At 40.9% G+C, this 22,149-nt stretch overlaps 1 protein-coding gene across 1 annotated transcript in view; it reads left to right on the forward strand.

The window, feature by feature from the left end:
• The first annotated feature begins 3,001 nt into the window (after positions 1 to 3,001).
• LOC149463229 (vomeronasal type-2 receptor 1-like) overlaps positions 3,002 to 22,149 on the forward strand; it is a 59,590-nt gene continuing 40,442 nt past the window's right edge. The window contains exon 1 of the mRNA XM_089675670.1: positions 3,002 to 3,390. Coding sequence (XP_089531796.1) covers positions 3,146 to 3,390 — 245 coding nt within the window. The 5' untranslated portion in view covers positions 3,002 to 3,145. The remainder of the gene's footprint in view (positions 3,391 to 22,149) is intronic.

The raw sequence follows: 22,149 nt of genomic DNA on the forward strand, positions 1-22,149 counted from the left end.
TGCAGTGCATTGCAATTCAGTTATGTTGGGAAGGTGTGTTAGGGTGTTATAATTAATGGCGCTACAGTGAACCAACACAGATAATGTGCATTACCGCAATGTTCTAGTGCAGCCTTTCTCAATCTTTTCAACATAGAGGAAACCTTGAAATAATGTTTTAGTCTCAGGGAACCCATGCTAAAAATTACTATATCTACAGCTCATGATACATTAGTGTCAGTGGGAAGAATGCTCCTTACACTTGTGGTCATTGGGAAGAATTACCCTCTTATAGACAGCTAAAAAGATCAGTGTCAGTGGGAACATACAGTATCTAAGAGGCAGAAATTGCTCATTGCTAAAGAAACCCCAGCAACTTCTGAAGGAACCCTAGAGTTCCACGGAACCCTGTTTGAGAAACCCTGCCCTAGTGTGAAAGGGTCCTCACTGACCACAAATGTCGGAAATTAGGGAGTAAAGTTAATCCACTGACCACCAGTTCTTCCCACTGAAGATAGGAAGATGCTGGGAGGGAGGATTCTTCCTTTCTATTACCTGCTTAGACTATAATATGTTTTGCCTTCCACTGTCCAGTAGGCAGGTCTGAGTCTCATTGACCTGACCTTTACACTTTGTATCTTGAGCTATGTGTGTTCTACTCCTGATTTCTGCATTCTATAAGCTATGTTGTACATTAATTACTCCTGATTTCTGCACTATATCCGCTGTAATTTATGTTGTATAGATCTGACTGCAGCACTGTATAAGCTGTGCTGTCCATTATGCTGATCATGGTGTTTAATTGTCTCAACAGTTGCTGGTTACCATGTAGTCCCAAACTATTTTAATGAAGTTCTTCTTTAAGGAAGGATCACACAAGGTGTTAGCTGTCTTCTGTGCAAAGAGAACGAATTTTATTTAAAAATTATCCTTTTTGCTGAGTGATATGTATATCTGTAAGACTATCATTTGTCCCAATATGAGGGTAGCACAGTGGCTAAATTGTTAGCACTTCCGCCTGGCAGTACTAGGGTCGTTGGTTCAAATCCCAACCATGGCACCACCTGCCTGGAATTTGCATGTTCTCCCTGTGCCTGCGTGGGTTTCCTCCAGGTACTCCGGTTTCCTCCGACACTCCAAAGACATGCTGGTAGGTGAGTTGGATCCTGTCTAAATTGGCCCTAGTATGTGTATGTATGAATGTGAGTTAGGGACCTCAGATTGTACGCCCCTTGAGGGTTAGGGACTGATGTGAATGTACAATATATATGTAAAAGCGCTACGTAAATTGACGGCACTATATAAGTACCTGAAATAAATAAAATATCATTAAAGTGGTAGTAAAGTCTGTTTTTTTACTTGTACCTACAGGTAAGCCTATAATAAGGCTTACCTGTAGTTACTGTAAATATCTCCTGGCATCAGAAACTGGTATTGCTTTATGTAGCAGAAATCACTTCTTGTAGGCATTTTGTATAACTGGCAACCAGTCTCTGACATTGACTCAGTGAACTTTTTGACCACTTCCCCTTGCAAAATTCCTCCAGTTTCAAGATATTTATGGGTTTTCTTGCATGAACTACTCATTTCAAAATTCCCCTACATAATTTTGGATCAAGACTTTGATTCCTATAACCCACTATTTCTTCTTTTTGAGCCATTCCTTGGTCGAATTGCTTGTGTGTTTCAGATCATTATGGTAATGTAAGCCTAAATACACTGAACAGGAGAAAAAAATTATTTTTTTTCTTTTAGCAAATTGTCTAAGTAGCTCAGTGAACAAACCTGAGAGTTTCTGCTCATCCCTTATTGCTACATCTGACCTAATTCCTCCAGGTATTCTCATTCTAAAAAAATACTGTCATCTACCCATTCATCACAACTTTTGCAGAACAGCTTTAATATCAGAAAACCATACTAAATAAAAGTATGGTTACAGTTAAATGTAACTAAATGTTTTAGAAGTGTTTGGGTGGATCTGGGTGGCCTGACCATATTCAGATTTTAGATTTTTTTTTTTACTATACCATGGTAGCAAAAAAACATTTCCCAAAACACAATTTAAAAACAAATCTCACCACTTTCACAAACCTATTCTATGGACCACATTGAAATATGACTAATTTGCCCTTCTGACCTAAAGAAATTGTTAATTTAATTGGTTATTATATTGGCAATCATATGAACTGTTTAATTACATAAATATTGCATCTGTCGCTCTCTGTATGCAACACACGCACAACTGGTGCTGTTCACATGGAAAATTGTGCTGTTCTTGAGCAATAGGGTTGATTTACCAAAGACTAAAATTATGTAAAGGTCTGCTGACTTCCATCATCCAATCATGTGCAAGCAAAACTTTTTTGTATGTTCATGCATGTGATTGGGTTTGCAAAGTCAAATTTCACCAAATTCATTAAGCTCAGGGGCAAAAACCCTTGCAAAGTGAATAGCCTATTTGTCTTCAGTAAATCAGTCCCACTGCAGATAAGATGAAGAAGAGAGCATGATCAAGAACAGTCAAATATACTTCCAGTCATTTATGTTGTACACTCTTACACACACTAAAATAATAACATTTCCTCATTCAATGCAAATAATGTATCTTTAAAATGTTCACTCTCATTTAAAAAATAAATATTACTGTATATTGTAGAAAGATTATAATTAAAAATACTTTTATATTTAATACCACTTCTTTCAAGATTGCAGATAAATACAGAGAAGCAGAAATATATATTCTAGGAACACTTGCCTATGGATCAACTATAGAGGAATCACAAGTCTCAGCATCAACTACAGCACGCTGGTTCATATATCTTTAAGCTGCAGTTTACCTAATTGTCTAAGATTTCCTTTTCATGTCTTGTGCATGAACCACCTCCAGTCATGACAGCAGTGGAGTTCCCTAGGGATACCAACAGGTCTATTTAATATTATTACAGGTAAGGTAGCAGGTTCACTAGTTGCTGATAGCAAAGCTTCCCTCTCTTGTCTGACAAATGCACCATGTTATGTGTGATTCAGCATCTGTCAACCTCCCCTGGATTATCCTACAACTTCACAGGTCAATAACTGAAAACAATCCTCTATAGCTAGTTACTGGACCTACTGATCCTCTCTGACGTTGGCTGCATTAGTGCTTGTTATCGCCACAACCAACAAAATGCTCATTCTAAAGGACAGCAAGGTGTTCTGCCTACTTGTTGCTTTGACCATCTGCCTACAGGACCATTTTGTAGACCATGTACAGGCTCAGGAGTGCAGATTGATAGGGAAGTTTGATCTACATGGATTTGTAGAATCTAAAAACCATGAACTGATCATTGGAGGACTGTTCCCTTTTCACCAAAGGACCATACTGACCAATGACACTGATATGGAAGAGCCCAAGTCTCCATTGTGCGAAGGGTGAGTCCTTTTATTCTGATCTTAATGAAAGAAAAAAGTTATAGCTATAATACTTATTTATTTGGACAATAAATAGCACCAATTTAACTCTACCTATTTTACTGGCTAACATAGTATAGCATTTTGGTATTGCATATGGATTTTTGGTATTTGGAGGTATAAATCTTGAGCCTGAAAACTTCAGTTATCTTCAATCACTGCAGAATTAGAATATCGTAAGTTGACATCTCTTAGACAGATTTTGTTTATCGTTTTCATACCAGTATGATTTTTTTTGTAAGGCTGTTCAGAGAACAGAGAACACATAAACTCATGTGTTTTGATCAGTTTAGCCAGTTTGCTTGCTATGGATAAGTGAACTTCTTACTTCATCATTGCTTCTTGCACCAGCTTGGATGAGTCATTTTCAACTATCTCTGTATCGTACTTTTGGGATTTTACAATTTCCCTTTTCACAAGAAACCTAATTTTTAAATGTGTTACTTTTTATCACATCAGATGGAATCTTTTGTATCAGTAATATACAATTTATCTTGCTGTATACTGCCTGCTACTGTCAAAATATAGATAAGCAGCTATAAGAGTAATGCCATTATTACATTAATACAAATGACTGTGTAACTACATATGTAAGCAAACTGCATAACTTCTAATATCCAATATCAAACTCAATATCAAAGTAGGGTTAAGCAGTATGTCTGTATAGTAATATCTTTGTTACAACAGCATTTGGCTCATACTATTAGATAGAAAGAATAGGTCTGTTGTCTAGGCATGAAATTGCTATGAAAGTAATTTAGTGAAGGGTTTCTCATTGTGGTAAGGCACTGTCTTTGGTAATATGTCCTTGAAATAAATGAACTTGTGCCTACTTCAAACATCTAAATCTTTGCAGAGAAGTTTTTGTTTTTTAAAGCTCCCCATACCAATACTTGAAGTAGACCCAATCTTACTTTGTTCCCCCAATCTCAATTTTACTAAATCAATATTTTGCTATAGGGCTCTATTATGTTTATGTAATGGACTGACGTGTTGTGTCATATTTAAAATGGCTAACAAAACCCATTTTACATACCTATATATACAGTATACTTTGAAACATGGCCAACTCTATTTAACAAGGACATTTCCAAAGTGTCAGAATTTGGAGATTTCCGTTTCCCACATGTAAGTATTTAAACAAGAATTGATGAGCCGTCAGGGACTCCTGTGAGTAGTCTTTGCTGAAGGGGTGTGAAGAGTAGGTTCTGGAAGTCTACTAAGGAAAGTGACTTAAAATTTAGTTTGAGAAGTTGAGATTTTATGTAATTGTCACACACCTGCATTGCCAAAATGTATAGCTTAGATGTAGGACACAGAGCAGAGTTTGTTGATAAAGATATTGAGCATGATCTACAAAAAAAGAAGTGGACAGGGATAAACCTGCATTGAAGGACTCATGAGCATGTCGATGAATGTGCACATTACAAATACAATCCCTGTGCTTTTGTGGCAAATCCTACACTGATACTGAATGTGCATGGTGAAGTCCAAAATTGGTTTGCAGTGTGTGTTGAACATCCAAATAATGATCTTTTGTATTTTCTGTTCTTGTAATTCTATTGTTGATTAGTTGCAATGTGGTACGACCCATCATAGTTTTTTCATTGTTTATTAAATGAAGCCCTATATGCCCATTTAGATAATGTGGAAAACATAATAGTAAATATTTTAATCCTTATGTGTGTGTGCCTTACTGGAATTTAAAGATCATCAAGTTATAATAACTATAGGGTAAATGTTATTTTATTTTATTTCAATTACATTGGCATACAGAAATATGACAGCTGTGATATTCAGTTGAGATTTAAGCCTACTAGCTGCAATTTATAATTAAGTAGTGCAACCCTCAATTACAGTAAGATGAGCTACTTCCCTCATCCTTGTTTATAAGAATCCCTCTGTATCATTTCAGCTTAACAGCTGTGCTTGAACTGTATGATATTCACATGAATTACAGTTTTCCACTGAATTTTATTTATAATTAAAAAATCAAATTGTAATAAATGCCTTATTTTTGCTACTTAGGCTACATTCTCTTGTGTGCATTTGCCTATGCAGATTAAAGACACAGCATATTTCTGGTGTCCCAGATGTCCCAGAGCTGTGTACAGACACCTACAGCACAGGTGTCAAACACAAGGCCCATGGGCCGAATCCGGCCCTCCAGGCCATTTCAGTGGCCCTTGCACCGCTCCTGCAGTTACCCCCTTGTCTCTGCCCCCACCTCGTCTCAGCAGTCGGCAGCAGAGAGGAGAATAGAAGTCCTCTGTCAAATCCTGCACCTCTCAGTGCAGCTGCAGCACCCCCTCATCTCTTCCTCCCCTGGTCTCAGCTCTCAGCAGACTCTGGTAACTGACTTCACTCCTCCTTTGGTCCTCCTCCAGACCCTGCACTTTCTACTTTCCAGCTCTGCCCCCAAAGGGGTGCATGGTGATGTTAGGGAGGGTGTGGGATTCTTGACATCTGATGTAATGGGTGGTGTGGTGCTCTGGACATCTAGTCTGACAGATACAACCGGCCCATTGAGGGCAACCATTATGCTGATATGGCCTGCAATGAAATGGAGTTTGACCCCCCTGACCTACAGTATAGGCATGAACGAGTGAAGGCACCTGTACAGAAGTAGTGCACTGAACACACCTAAAGTGTGTTTGTTGCATTATGTTCGTGTATGCCCACAAATTTATGCAAAAAGCTGCATACAGCCTCCTACACCCATTCATGTCTATAGGTGATTGTACACAGTTTTAAGACTTCTGGGACACCAGAAATATGCCTTGTCTTTAATCTCCTTAGGCAAATGAGCCCATGTAAATGTAGCCACACTTGGTAGAGGTTGTAGAACTGTATTTACAGTATATTTCATTATAATGCCTTTATGTTGCTCTTTTGCAATGGTTCGTGCTTCAGGTTAAAGCATGCTCCAGGTTATGCACTAAGTTGCAATTTAGACAACACAATTATGCAAATGAATTTAAAGTTCAGCTATGGGCAAAAAAACTTTATACTTTACATACATACAAACCAGAATCTATCAAACAAACAAACTGAGAATCTATCAGGCCCACCCACTACAGGCTGCCTGCAGAACATTACAGAGGAAGGTGGATATAAAACCAGTCACCCTGCACAATCCGAGAGAGCAGCAGTGGTTTGTCTTTGTAAAGAAAGCTCCTGCACGGTGGCAAAGTTTCATGCTGGATTACTGTACAAATCTGGATATGTTCTGTTGTGGGATTGGCTGGTGTGGCTGAGAGAAGCAGAGGCACGAGAAAGGTCCACTTAGGCAGCCAGACAGTAGCTTTTCGCACTGGACCCAACAGGGATGGTTGAAGAGAATCAAAGCTGGGGATTTTAGGGAGAGAGCCAGGAGGTCTGCTACTGCTACATATTGCTGGTGGAAAAAACTGAGCTGTGTGGTGAGCAGGAGAGTTGGGACGTTGAGAAACTGAGAGTTTCAGCGAGAGTCTTGCAGGCTGTTGGGTTGAAGGGGAATACTGTGCACCAAGTTGCAGGGAGCTGTACGGTAAGGTGGCCTTAATTTCTCATTGAAATCCAGGCACAGACTACTGACCACGTCCACTTTTATTGGAGTGAAGCAGGGTTGGAGCAAGGGGTGGGGATGATAGCGGCATGCAAGCTGCCCTACACCAAATGTTGGGTATGGCCAAATTGTGCTAACAGTTGGTGTGCATTAACCTCCTTGGAGGTATTCCCGAGTGTAGCTCGGGGTAAAATTTCAGTACCAAGAGCGGTAACCCCGAGCTACACTCGGGCTTACCATGCGGCATTGCTCAGGGAGTCCCTGCAGCACTTACCTTGTCCTTCGCTCCCACGATGTGTCCCCTGCAGCGTCCCCGGCCATCTCCTCTGGCCAATGCCGGCATCCGTCTTCCGTCTTCCGGTCCCTGTGACGTCGGGACGTACGGGCGCCGGGACCTGCTGCAAATTTGAAATTTTTTAAAAATTTAATTTTTTTTAAAATGATTATTACATAGTAAAACATTGCTGTTTCAATGCATTTCACATACATTTTGTCCCTATTGCTTTGTCCTGTGCCCTGCCTGCATTTTGACTGTTCTTTCTGCCTGGAAACTTAGAAAAGTCCATGGCATCCAAAAAGCGTCCCTTTATGTCAAAAGCGGTTGTAGACCAGCTAGAGAACAGTGATAGTAAATCAGAACCACTTGCAGAATTGAGTGATAATGATTCATGGGGAAATTTGTCATCAGACACTGAAAACGATTTTGCGACTTTGCTCAGCGATGTGCGAATTTGCCTCTGTATTTCAAATTTCAGTGTTTTTGGTTTGATTATATTATTGAATTAAATATATTATTATTATTTTTTAGGATTATTTATTAAATTATAATTTATGATTTCGTGTTTCAAGTTTTATCATATCCGGAATGTTTACTAGACTCTTGTTCGGACAGATTTCAGTGAGTTATTCCTAAAAATTACAGCCTGCAATAAAAAACTACATATTTCCATGCAAAAAAATGGTACCGCTTTCAGCACAAAAAATCGGAAATAATCGCACCGCCAGGGAGGTTAAAGGAGTATGGTTTAATAACACCTGAGTCTACTTTGCTCTGGGTCAAGAGTGCAGGCCCAGGTGCGCACTGTAAATCAACATCACAAGCAAGAGCAGGGCAGAAAATAGTCCATATCCATCCGCAATTAAGTGTGTACAAGCCGAGAGACCACGTAATATCATCATGTGACACCAGTAACCCTGGACACTGCCAAAAGCAGACACACCCCTCCCCTCACTCCTTCTGCTCCAGGCCAGTCACAGAAATGTTGCTAAGATGGATTACTCACCTGGACTGGGGACACCATTAGTAAAGAAATCGGGGACACCATTAGTAAAGAAATCGGGAACACATTCTTTTAACCAAGGATGAAATTGGGAACATTTCTTTTCCAGGGACAGCCCCATAAAATCAGGGACTGTCCCCAGAAACTATGGCTCTCTGGTCACCCTACTGTACAGGAACTATGTTGTGCTGCCACTGTTATGTGTAGGGAGAGTAAATACTACATGCTGCTTCTGTGCTGAGGGTCAGGCTTGAGCTGTGCAGAGCCGAGTGCTATGACCATCCAGAGACTAGACAGTGCCAAGGGGCTGTGCTCAGCAGGGACCCAGAGAGAGAGCAGCCTTATACCCCTCCCTGCATGAAAGGACTGAACTACTACTGGATTCAGTGGTGCTGGTCAGGAGCTGTTGCTGTGTGAACTGTTAAGTATGCAAACCCTACTGTCAGAGCTGAGAACTGTGGATGACTGAGAAATGTGTGGTGCTACAGAGTTATGGAACCCTGAGCTAGAGACCGACTGCAGAGAGCTACAGTGGCAAAAAAATATAGGGCAGTTACAAAACAATGGCATCCAGAAAGGAAGAAGTTCTTTAATTCAGCAATGCTGGCTTGATATGGGAGCCCTATGAATGTGGTGTGACCAGGGGCGGACTGATCATTTGGAATCCCGGTCACTGCCTGAGGGCCCGGGGTCAATAGGGGCCCCATGAGATGCCCCTGGTACATTTTTCATAGGCTTTTTTGAGTTTGGGCAAGGACACAGGGGCCCCATGAGCCCCTATTGCCCGGGGGCCCCATGAGTTGTCAGTCCGCCCCTGGGTGTGACCTGTTGCCTGGCCTTTGGGGGCCGCCTGAGACCAAAGAGTCTATCTGTGGTAGAGGTCTTTTGGTCTGAATTTACTGCATTTTATTTGCTTTGATCTAGGTTCCCAATGCCACTGGCTAGTGGCTTAGGAGGAGCTCTAAATCTAGATAGGCCATATGGTTGACTTGTAATACCTGTCTACAATTGTGCTGAACTTCATTTGTTACAGAGCCTTTATTGTCAATGATATCCTTGTCTATTAACAAAGCCCACTTTACACTACTGGTGTGTCTGTGAGTTTGACTTCAGCTAGGGCAGGTCATCGCAGGGGAAAGACAAAAGGACACATCTATCAAGCTGCTCCTTTGGGGGTATCGCTGCAAACACACTGTGCCCCACAAGTTTTCTGTATTAGGCACTCTATGTTAGGACAGCCCTTTAATTTTTAATGATCTGGCAGCACAGCTTAAAGTGGAACTTCACTCTACTTTATGCCCTCCTCCCCCCTATCTTCTGTGTTTGGCACTTCTTTCCAAAGAGGGGGATTGCTGTGGTGATTATACTGAAGGTTCTCTGATGCCCCCTGCTTGCAACCTTCTGGTACATGTCACAGGTCCCAGAAGGCTGTGGGACCATTCAAAAAGTGCAGCGTGGCTCGTACATGTGCAGTGAGAAGCCAGCTGTGAAGTCACAAGAACACACCGGGGACCCAAAGATTGTCAAATAATCAGCCCGGACTAGGACAGTTCTGGATTCCTGGACAGGTAAGTTCTCTTTTTTATTAAAAGTCAACTGCTACAGTATTTGTACCTGCTGACTTTTAATTTTTTCAGACTTCTTTAATGTACAAAAAAAGTAATTTTAATAGCTGCTTACCAAGTGAAATAGGGGAGCACACAAAGTCAAATTTACACTACAAAGAATTCCCACAAATTAGATCTAAAAATGTAGCTCTAACCTCAACATACATCAATGAATTACACTATGTAAATCACATAATCCGAAAGAGACCAAAAGCCAAATAGTTAACCTAATTAATAGACTTAAATAAATGTAAAATCATAAATTTTTTTAAAATGATAAAATCATATAAAAACAAACACACACACACAAATACATATACAGTGAGGAACAGAAGTATTTGAACACCCTGCGTTTTTGCAAGTTCTCCCACTTAGAAATCATGGAGGGGTCTGAAGTTCACATTGTAGGTGCATTCCCACTCTGAGAGACAGAATTAAAAAAAAAAATCAGGAAATCACATTGTATGATTTTTAAAGAATTTATTTGTCTTGCACTGCTGAACAGAAGTATTTGAACACCTGAGAAAATCAGTGTTAATATTTGGTACAGAAGCCTTTGTTTGCAATTACAGAGGTCAAACATTTCCTGTAGTTCTTGACCAGGTTTGCACACACTGCAACAGGGAATTTGGCCCACTCCTCCACACAGATCTCCTCTAGATCTGTCAGGTTTCGGGGCTGTCGCTGAGCAACACGGAGTTTCAGCTCCCTCCAAAGATGTTCTATTGGATTTAGGTCTGGATACTGGCTAGGCCACTCCAGAACCTTGATATGCTTCTTACGGAGCCACTCCTTGGTTATCCTGACTGTGTGCTTCGGGTCGATGTCATGTTGGAAGACCCAGCCACGACCCATCTTCAATGCTCTGACTGAGGGAAGGAGGTTGTTGCTCAAAATCTCACAATAAATGGCCCCATTCATCCTCTTCTTAATACAGTGCAGTCGTCCTGTCCCCTTCGCAGAAAACACCCCCAAAGCATGATGTTACCACCCCCATGTTTCACAGTGGGGATGGTGTTCTTGGGATGCAACTCATCCTTCTTTTTCCTCCAAACACCACGGTGAAGTTTAGACCAAAAAGTTCTACTTTGGTCTCATCTGACCACATGACTTTCGCCCATGCCTCCTCTGGATCATCCGGATAGTCATTGGCAAACTTCAGACGGTCTGGATATGTGATGACTTGAACAGGGGAACCTTCCGTGCAATGCATGATTTGAAACCATGACGGCGTAGTGTTCTACCGACAATGACCTTTGAAACTGTGGTCCCAGCTCTCTTCATGTCATTGACCAGCTCCTCCCTTGTAGTTCTGGGCTGATTCCTCACCTTTCTTATCATCAGTGATACCCCACGAGGTGAGATCTTGCATGGAGCCCCAGTCCGAGGGAGACTGACAGTCATCTTTAGTCTCTTCCATTTTCTAACACTTGCTCCAACAGTTGATCTATTTTCACCAAGCTGCTTGGCAATTACCCCGTAGCCCTTTCCAGCCTTGTGGAGGTCCACAATTTAGTCTCTGGTGTCTTTTGACAGCTCTTTGGTCTTGCCCATGGTAGTAGTTGGCGTCTGACTGACTGTGGGGTGGACAGGTGTCTTTAAAGAGCTCAGACAGTTGCTACTAAATTAGATTAATGAGTGGAGTAGAGGTGGACTTTTTAAAGGCACAGTAACAGGTCTTTGAGAGCCAGAATTCTTGCTGTTTCTTAGGTGTTCAAATACCTACAGTGGGGATCGAAAGTTTGGGCACCCCAGCTAAAAATTTGTATTAATGTGCATATAGAAGCCAAGGAAAGAGAAAAATCTCCAAAAGGCATCAAATTACAGATTAGACATTCTTATAATATGTCAACAAAAGTTAGATTTTATTTCCATCATTTACACTTTCAAAATAACAGAAAACAAAAAAATGGCATCTGCAAAAGTTTGGGCACCCTGCAGAATTTATAGCATGCACTGCCCCCTTTGCCAAGCTGAGACCTGCCAGTGTCATGGATTGTTCTCAATCATCGTCTGGGAAGACCAGGTTATGTCAATCTCAAAGGTTTTAAATGCTCAGACTCATCTGACCTTGTCCCAACAATCAGCACCATGGGTTCTTCTAAGCAGTTGTCTAGAAAACTGAAACTGAAAATAGTTGACGCTCACAAAGCTGGAGAAGGCTATAAGAAGATAGCAAAATGTTTTCAGATGTCAATATCCTCTGTTCGGAATGGAATTAAGAAATGGCAGTCATCAGGAACAGTGGAAGTTAAAGCAAGATCTGGAAGACCAAGAAAAATATCAGACATAACAGCTCGCAGGATTGTGAGAAAAACAATTCAAAACCCACGTTTGACTGCACGATCCCTCCAGAAAGATCTGGCAGACACTGGAGTTGTGGTACACTATTCCACTATACAGAGATACTTGTACAAATATGGTCTTCATGGAAGAGTCATCAGAAGAAAACCCCTTCTACATCCTCACCACAAAAATCATTGTTTGAACTTTGCAAATGAACATATAGACAAGCCTGATGCATTTTGGAAACAAGTTCTGTGGACCGATGAGGTTAAAATTGAACTTTTTGGCCGGAATGAGCAAAGGTACGTTTGGAGAAGAAGGGGCACAGAATTTAATGAAAAGAACCTCTGTTCAACTGTTAAGCATGGGGTTGGATCAATCATGCTTTGGGGTCGTGTTGCAGCCAGTGGCACAGGGAACATCTCAGGAGTAGAAGGAAAAATGGATTCAATAAAATTTCAGCAAATTTTGGATGGTAACTTGATGCCATCTGTGAAAAAGCTGAAGTTAAAGAGAGGATGGTGTCAGGAATGGACTGGCCAGCAATGGTGGGACTCACCTGCCTTTTGATCTGCAGTACCAGGGCTGGCCAGCGGATGCTCCCAGCAATCAGAGACTCAACTTTGCAGCCAGCTAACACCTGGAACTGATTATGCTGGGGTATTTAAGGGATGGCCAGACCCACAGACTCTGCCTTGGTGTTGTGTTTGTCCTGGGCCCTGTATCCTGTTTCTGTCCTGCATCCTGTTTCTGAACCGCTGCTGACTTCTCCTGCTCTGATCCCGGCTCGCTCCTGACCATCCCTCTGCCTGACCCTCTGTACCACGCTGCTTGCTACCTGTTCTGATCCCTGGCTTGTGACCCTGACCATCCCTCTGCCTGACCCTCTGTACTACGCTGCTTGCTACCTGCTGAACCTGGCCTGTGACCCCGACCAATCTCCGCTTGCTCCCCCTGTACCTACCTGCCCTATTGATATTGACCCGGCCTGCCTGACGACGCTTGCTTGTATGTACTGTTATCTGTGGGTGGTTGGTTTGGTTTGGTTTGGTTGCACTGTATTATGTTTTAGTATTGCACTGCGTTTATACAATCTCTTAGTGTCTGTGGTGAACATGTGGAATAACGCTCCAGAAAGTAACCCACATCATCCTCTAATAACCACACCAGGGACTCTACCTGGTCTGCACTAAATGGTGGCAAAAATTCATCCCTGCATTCGGGGGAACCAGATGAAACCAACTCAGCACAAACCTCAATCAAAGGCTGCACCTCAGAGAACTCTGTGCCCTGATCTACTAGAACATGAGCGAGCCGTGTACATTCTAGCAGTTCATCCCGGGGATACTCCTTCAGAGTTTGATAAGCATACTCCCTGTCATCAAACACTAGCAGATATAAATACGCAACCTCATCAAGATCCATCCTTCCCATCAACAAACCAAGATGGCTTCCCTGTGCAGCCACTTCTGGTCAGGATTGGCCTTGGTGTAATGTCAGGGCTCCCAGGTGTGACCAGAGGTGTGTGGCTGACGCAGGGAAACGCAGACCTCAGATATGTTATAAACAATATAATTTATTAACACTAACAATACAAACATAAACGCAGTGCAATACTAAAACATAATACAGTGCAACCAAACCAAACCAAACCAACCACCCACAGATAACAGTACATACAAGCAAGCGTCGTCAGGCAGGCCGGGTCAATATCAATAGGGCAGGTAGGTACAGGGGGAGCAAGCGGAGATTGGTCGGGGTCACAGGCCAGGTTCAGCAGGTAGCAAGCAGCGTAGTACAGAGGGTCAGGCAGAGGGATGGTCAGGGTCACAAGCCAGGGATCAGAACAGGTAGCAAGCAGCGTGGTACAGAGGGTCAGGCAGAGGGATGGTCAGGAGCGAGCCGGGATCAGAGCAGGAGAAGTCAGCAGCGGTTCAGAAACAGGATGCAGGACAGAAACAGGATACAGGGCCCATGACAAACACAACACCAAGGCAGAGTCTGTGGGTCTGGCCATCCCTTAAATACCCCAGCATAATCAGTTCCAGGTGTTAGCTGGCTGCAAAGTTGAGTCTCTGATTGCTGGGAGCATCCGCTGGCCAGCCCTGGTACTGCAGATCAAAAGGCAGGTGAGTCCCACCATTGCTGGCCAGTCCATTCCTGACAGATGGCTTCTACAAATGGATAATGATCCTAAACACACCTTGAAATCCATGGGGGATTACATCAAGAGGCGTAAACTGAAGGTTTTGCCATGGCCTTCACAATCTCCTGACCTCAGCATAATTGAAAATCTATGGATAGACCTTAAAAGAGCAGTGCGTGACAGACAGCCCAGAAATCTCAAAGAACTGGAAGACTTTTGTAAGGAAGAATGGGCAAAGATACCTCAAACAAGAATTGAAAGACTCTTGGCTGGCTACAAAAAGCGTTTACAAGCTGTGATACTTGCCAAAGGGGGCAGTACAAGATATTAACTCTGCAGGGTGCCCAAACTTTTGCAGACGCCATTTTTTTGTTTTCTGTTATTTTGAAAGTGTAAATGATGGAAATAAAATCTAACTTTTGTTGACATATTATAAGAATGTCTAATCTGTAATTTGATGCCTTTTGGAGATTTTTCCATCTTTCCTTGGCTTCTTTATGCACATTAATACAAATTTTTAGCTGGGGTGCCCAAACTTTCGATCCCCACTGTATGATCAGCAGTGCAAGACAAATAAATTCTTTAAAAATCATACAATGTGATTTCCTGAATTTTTTTTTAATTCTGTCTCTCAGAGTGGGAATACACCTGCAATGTGAATTTCAGACCCCTCCATGATTTCTAAGTGGGGGAACTTGCAAAATCGCAGGGTGTTCAAATACTTCTGATCCTCACTGTATGATCTTTCTGATTAATGTAGCACTCCACAACACACAATATGTGCACTGTGGTTCACACTAGTGCATATGCACTGACATCTACTGTATGTTTGTGTTGGGGTGACATTCAAAATGAATACACTACACTGCACATAGTACTATGCATTAACCTGCCTTGTAGCAATGCACACAGCTAATAGATATAAAGTAAGCCTAAATGACAACTCTGTCACCAACTCACAAGCTTAATTTTGAATGATGTTTATTGGTCAACTGGCATGTGATTTACGTGACCAATTGTTCACAGTGCACTATGATTGGTCCTTTGCATTTTCCCTGTGACCTGTGCTGTCTATAAACAGTGCAAACTTAGGCATTGTGAATGCAACTGGCAGTTAAATAGTATTGGTGGGTAGGAAAATGGATAGGCTTGGATCAGTGTTTGGCTCTCAGCACTATGAAAGGAGTAAAGGAATGCAGTAGGAGTCCAAACAAATGTCTGATATGCGCCTGTGAGGAGGAGGAGAAAAAGATCACATTATCAGCACTCAAACAGAAAATGGCTGCTATGCGCCCTTGAGAAGGAAGAGGCACAATATACTTTAGAACAAATTGAACGTTTCCACCACTATTCATGAAGAATTATGTATATACTGTACATATTGCACAGAATTGGGGTAAATAAGATTTGAGTGTATTTAGCTGTAATTACCCTTGTTGGTGCCCACTATTGTTTATTCACAGAAGTAATAATATAACTTTAGAGGGTGGCTGCACTGCATTTGTGTATCTTTGAATTTTTGTAGGTGTTTGAACAGATACCAATGTTAGCAGTAACCCAGCAGTGAGTTCAAATTTAGCTTTGTCATGTTTTTTTTTTTAATTGAGAGGGTTACATACAGATTATTAAGTGTTCTTGCATGGCAAGACCACTTACTGTTATCTCACATATATATTCTTATTATTATAGCCAAATTTACCACCCTAACTCCTCCCACAGTTTTTACACTACATAGACAGTAATATACCGAAACGTGAGGATTGTTCCCGATTGGTGTGCTATTACTGTGTGGAACGTTTCGCCGAATGGTTCACAAAATATCTGCGTTTTTGTGGTGAAATTGGTCCCATTGGAATGAATGGTGGAATTTTCAAAACTAGAGTGGGAGCTGACAAAAGCTAGAGTGTGAGCTGAAAAATCAGGACATGATTTCTAAACTGCCATCACTCCCTCATTTTCAAGTCCACCTACACAAATCTTATATCAAAACGTTCAGCTATCCCTGCTGCCACAAAAAATGTCCACGGCTAAGTCATAGTCCTGATAGTTTTCACAATATGACCATTTGTTTGCAACTCATGCCGCCAATTGACATTCATTGAAACTCCACTCTAGCCACCTCAAATTTGAAGGGCAATTTCTAAACTGCGACTGTGCCTTCATTTTTTATATTTCAGAGACATACTATGCATCAAAATGTAGGTCTGGGTCTTGTGATTCTCACAACATAAAGCTCTTTGGTGTAGGATTTATCATTTTTAAACTACAACCGTTTGAAGATGGCAACCGCCAGTGAAGTGAGCAAGTTGGAGCAGTTTGTTTTTAACCGCTCTTCTCTGCCCTTGTTGCAGAGTGAGTTTCTATAGGAACCTAAGTGTGCCAGCAGGCAGCAGAGTGACAAAAGCTAGAGTGTGAGCTGAAAAATTAGGACATGATTTCTAAACTGCCATCACTCCCTACACAAATCTTATATCAAAGCGTTCAGCTATCCCTGCTGCCACTATAAATGTCCACGGCTAAGCCATAGTCCTGATAGTTTTCACAATATGACCATTTGTTTGCAACTCACGCCACCCATTGACCTTTTCACAGTTACTCCAGCCACTCCAACCACACAATAGTTACTCCAGCCACTCCAACCACACAACAGTTACTCAAGCCACTCCACCCAGTTACTCCGCCAACTCCAGTTGTAGACTACTGGTGGAGGCAAGAACACTTCACACAATTTCCCCAGAAATTTTAGCTTTTCTAGTTATTATTATTATTCTACAGGATTTATATAGCGCCAACAGTTTGCCCAGCGCTTTACAATATAGTATATATAGATTAGTAGCTCAGTATTTATTTTCCATAAAATATCAGGTGTCGCAGGTTGCAATCAAAACTACTGCAGCCAAAAAACCCCCAAAAAACTACACTCTGACGCTGTTTATGAGAATCGTACTGTTTGTTATCAGCATATACAGCTTAAAGGCATCCACCAAGCATGTAATTTAAAGAATTGGCATTTTCCCATGTCTCCGTTCTGATGTTGCAATAAAAGGTGGACCCATTCCCTATGATATGGTATCTGATTTTCAAGATTCACCTTTATAGACTTCAGTAGGGATGGGATTGCAATTTTAAACTAAACAATGGGTTCAATGACTATCCTGTGAATCCAACCCTGAAACAATTGCTCATTTCCATAAACTATCCCCATTACTATCAATCATTATTAATTAATATATTTAGCAGTTGTACTTATTTATATGTAATCACAATGAAGATAAGTGCAGGAGAATAAATGAGTAATTCCAATTGTTTTATAAATAAAAATAGTCCTTTTGATACAGTATACAAAAATGTTCTATTTGTTATGGAAATATACTGTAATAATAAAATGAATAAATGGAAAGAGAGAGATGGAATCTTTGAAATTATATCTTTTATTTCATAGAGATCTTAATGTTCATAAAACACTAATCAGTATGCATATCTTTACATACTTTGCTAGGAATTTTATTTTGTTTAAAGGTAAACTAATGTATTTTATTGTTGTATCTTCTTTATTGTTTTTGCCAGTCTAGCTCTGTCCCTGTGTAACTAACACTCATCAGGCTTTAAATAAAGAATGCAATTTCCAGGATTTTATGTGGAAAACAAAATCAAATTAGGGCCACTTTAGTCTGGTACCTAACCGGTCAGTATGTCACATGGCCATTTCTGTTAAGTTTTGATGTGATAGCACCAAACCCCCCCAATGACCCCTTTCTGGAAAGTAGACACCCCAAGGAATTTAAAAAGAGGCATGGTGAGTATTTTGCAGATCTCATTTTTTCTCACAAGGTTTTGAAATATAAAAAAAAATAGAAAAAATATTTTTGTTTTTTTTTCTTCATTTTTCAAAAACTTGTGGCAACAAATGAGATCTGCAAAATACTTACCATGCTTCTTATCAAATTCTTTGGGGCGTCTACTTTCCAAAAGAGGATCATTTGGGGGGGGTTAGGTGCTATCCTGGCATTTCAGGGCCTCCGAAACTGTGATAGGTAGTCAGGAAGTGTAATGAGGAAATAAAGCCCTTTAAAAGCCTGAAGATGCTTATTGGATTTTGGGGTCCTGTACTTGGCTAGACTGTCAAAACGTCTCTCACATGTGGTACCCCCATACTCAGGAGAAGTAGCAGAATGTATTTTGGGGAGTAATTCCACATATACCCATGGCATGTGTGAGCAGTAAATCATTTAAGTGACAATTTTGTGTAAAAAAAAAAACATTTTTTGTTTGTCATTTTCCAAAAACTTGTCGTAAAAAAATAAATTCTTCTATTGATTCAACATGCCTCTCAGCAAATAGTTTGGGGTGTCTACTTTCCAAAAAGGGGTCATTTTGGGGGGTGGGGGTGTTTTATGCCCAGCATTAGAAGTTTATGCCGTACATCATTCACTCTTCCAACCACATGAAGACTAAGCGTTTTCTGACACTTTTTGTTCACATGAAAAAAATCAGTCTTTTTTGATAGGAAATTAATTTAAACCCCAAACATTATATATTTTTTTAAAGCAAGCACCATAGTGAACAAAATGGTGGGTACTACAATTTTGTAAGGCACATAGTACTCACACAAAAGCACAACATATTGGCCAATTATTTGGTAAAATTTAAAAGATGATGGTATACCGAGTAAATAGACACCAAACATGACATGCTTTAAAACTGTGCATGCCCTGTGCAATGGCGACAAACTGTATAATTTTTTAATATCCATAGGCGGTGCTGGTATTATTATTATTATACAGGATTTATATAGCGCCAACAGTTTGCTCAGCTCTACAATATAACGGGAGACAATACATCAACAATACAGTTCAATACAAGAGGGTTAGGAGGGCCTGATCCTGGGAGCTTACAATCTAATAGGCTGCATATGAGAGTCATCAAAATTCACCGGCAAGTGCTTATAGAGATCAGGCCTGATTCTGCGAACACTGCGGTTTTGTGTGTAATATATCAAGTGACAGGGACCTACTGACACTGCACTTGCTGGGGGAGAAGGGGGGGTAAGCGTAGGGGCTAAACACAGGTGCTGGCAGGTGCTGGGGCTGATCCCGTTAACGCTGCATTTTTGAGGATGCTATACTAATGTAAACTCTGGTATAGTGCTGATCTGATCAAAGATATTGATCCGTTCAGACACTATACTAGCAATGCAGATTTATTGTATATGAGCCTGTTGCTCGCAATCAAGGGGTTAAATGTGATAACTGGTGTACTGACGGACAATCTGACGCCATCTGGGAGGGGCGTGAAAACCACGGGAGCACAAATCATGTGTATATATATATATGTGATTTTGTGCACCTGTGCCACCCTGTAGCAGTATTTCTGCTATAGGGTGGTCAGGAAGCGGTTACAGAAGTGGTTTGTGTTACGTCACTGCGTTACTTTAACTGACAATTGCGCGGTCATGCAACACTGCACCCAAATTAAATTTACGTCCTTTTTTATCACAAATTGAGCTTTCTTTTAGTGGTATTTGATCGCCTGTGCGGTTTTTATTTTTTGTGCTATAAAAAAAAATGCTGACAATTTTGAGAAAAAAAACAACATTTTGGACTTTTTGCTATAAAACATGTCCAGTAAAAAAATTTAAAAATCAAATTTTGTCATAAATTTCTGCCAAAATGTATTCTGCGACATGTCTTTGCTAAAAAAAATCCAAATACGTGTAAATTAATTGGTTTACGTGAAAGTTATAGCGTTTACAAATGGCGGGAAAGATACTGGGATTTTTTTTTTTATAATAATAATTGCGGCAATCAGCGACTTATGGCGGTGATCAGCGATTTATGACAGTGATTAGCAACTTATGGCGGGACAGCGGGACTGCGGCGGACATTTTAACACTGGGGGGGAACTGACTTGGGGTCACTGACATCCCCAGTGCAGTGACACCAATACAGCGATCAATGAAAAGAAAAAACACTGACACTGTACTAATGACACTGGGGAGGAAGGGGTTAACTTTTTTATTCAATGAAAGGGTTAACTGTGTGAGGGGAGTGTTTTACTAGTGGGCGGGGGGTGTGTACTTCACAAGAACATGCTGTCCCGGAAAGCTAATCTCTGCTCTCCGTGGCAGTGTGTTAGGAGCTGACAGGGAGCAGGGGTGCAGTGTAAACACTGCAGCCGTGCTCTCTGTCAGTGATTGCCGGTAATCGCCAGGAGCCGGCGGGTAGTGACTGGCCGGGACCCGGTGATTGACATCCGCGGCCGCGATCGGCGGCGCAGGTAGGGCAGGCGCGCGCCCCGCGCGCACCCCCTACCTGTTTTGCTAAACGATGTTTTAAAACGTGGTTTAGCACAGCGGTGCCGCCCTGTCGCAGTATATACACTGCGGCTGGTAGGCAAGCTGTTAAACAAAAATAGTTATATAAATATAGGAGTAACAGTAGGTTATTTCTAATTTTAATAACCTTCTGCAGTAGCAGTTATTCTGCTTTTGTAATAAATGGCTGAAAATTACCTCTTGCTATACTGCACAGTTTAATTTTTTAGGGTGGGCACTCACAATAAAAAGAAACCCAAAAATTTTATTTTTAAATTGATTTACTAAAATACAAAGGATCATCTGCAAAGTACAGTAAGCAATAGCAACCTATCATCAGTTTGGAGTATTTAGGTTAATCAAACCGGATTGCTTATTGGTCTGCTACACTTTGAGAAAAGTTTTTTTGGGATATATGTCTGGGGTAGTTTGAAAAATATTGCTTATGAAACATTTAAGAGCTTCCTCGCATCAAATGCAGTAGAAACACTAAGTTGATTGACCCACTGCTTTCAGTCCTAATAGCAAATCTTTATTGGTCATGCATTTTTTACAGTAGGCTTTAGTAGACCCTACAGATTTACCACTTCACAGCCAAAGAATTGTGCATTTTTAATGTTTTACTTCAAGCCTTATTAAAGAGCTTCCTGGCAAACAATATATTATTCCACTGGTTTATGTGTCCAGCTCCCCACGCCTCTGACAATCACTTGCCTATTAGCCATGAAAATGAAGAGTATTGATTTTTCAGATTCATTTCCCATTGACCTCAATCACATTGCATTTGCAGTTTACAGTTTGTGGGTTGTTGGCTGTGTTCACCAACATGCCAGCGAATGGAACCCAAACAGGTTTGCGCCTCACAAGCGATAAGCCATGTTGTTTGGAGTGGATTTACTGGTCTCCCAGGTTTTTGCCATATGCAGGTTATGATGAAATACCAAATCATATAGGATCGGGAACAAGGTGAAGATGAATTGTAGAAATTTTTATTCATATAACTATGAGTAAGGTCTCATTTGACTGAAACGCGTTGGTGTTGCTTGCATTCTGGAATTAATTTTACTCAACATCTGAATGAAACTTTCTACAATTCATCTTCACCTTGTTGCCGATCCTATATGATTTGATTTACTGGTTCGGCGGGTGGAAGCCACAGGAGTCGCATAGTGAGATATATACTCCTTATGGAAAACATGCTATGAGGGTTGCAGCACCTATTCCTTGTATGTGTGAATTTTATGAGATACCCAAGGTTATATTTCCCACTTCCTAACTTGCAATATATTTTGATCTCGTCGACTATTGTCCTAATAAAGACTTCCTCTGCCAACATCAAACATTCCTACACCTCCAGGCTAATGCATTGTGACATATAGACAACTCCATATCAAAATGCTGGAGGTTTAAAAATATGTGTTTAAACACAAGTACATATACTTTTACAGTATATTAATTGGAGCAATGGATCCTTGGAAATAACCAACAATTTAAACCAGAAAATTCTATCAAAAACGTGAAAAAGAAATATTGACTCTTCA

This window comes from Staurois parvus, unplaced genomic scaffold (genome assembly GCF_062004578.1).
Source record: "Staurois parvus isolate SC_StPar_1 unplaced genomic scaffold, SC_StPar_1.0 ptg000155l, whole genome shotgun sequence".
Lineage (NCBI taxonomy): Eukaryota > Metazoa > Chordata > Amphibia > Anura > Ranidae > Staurois > Staurois parvus.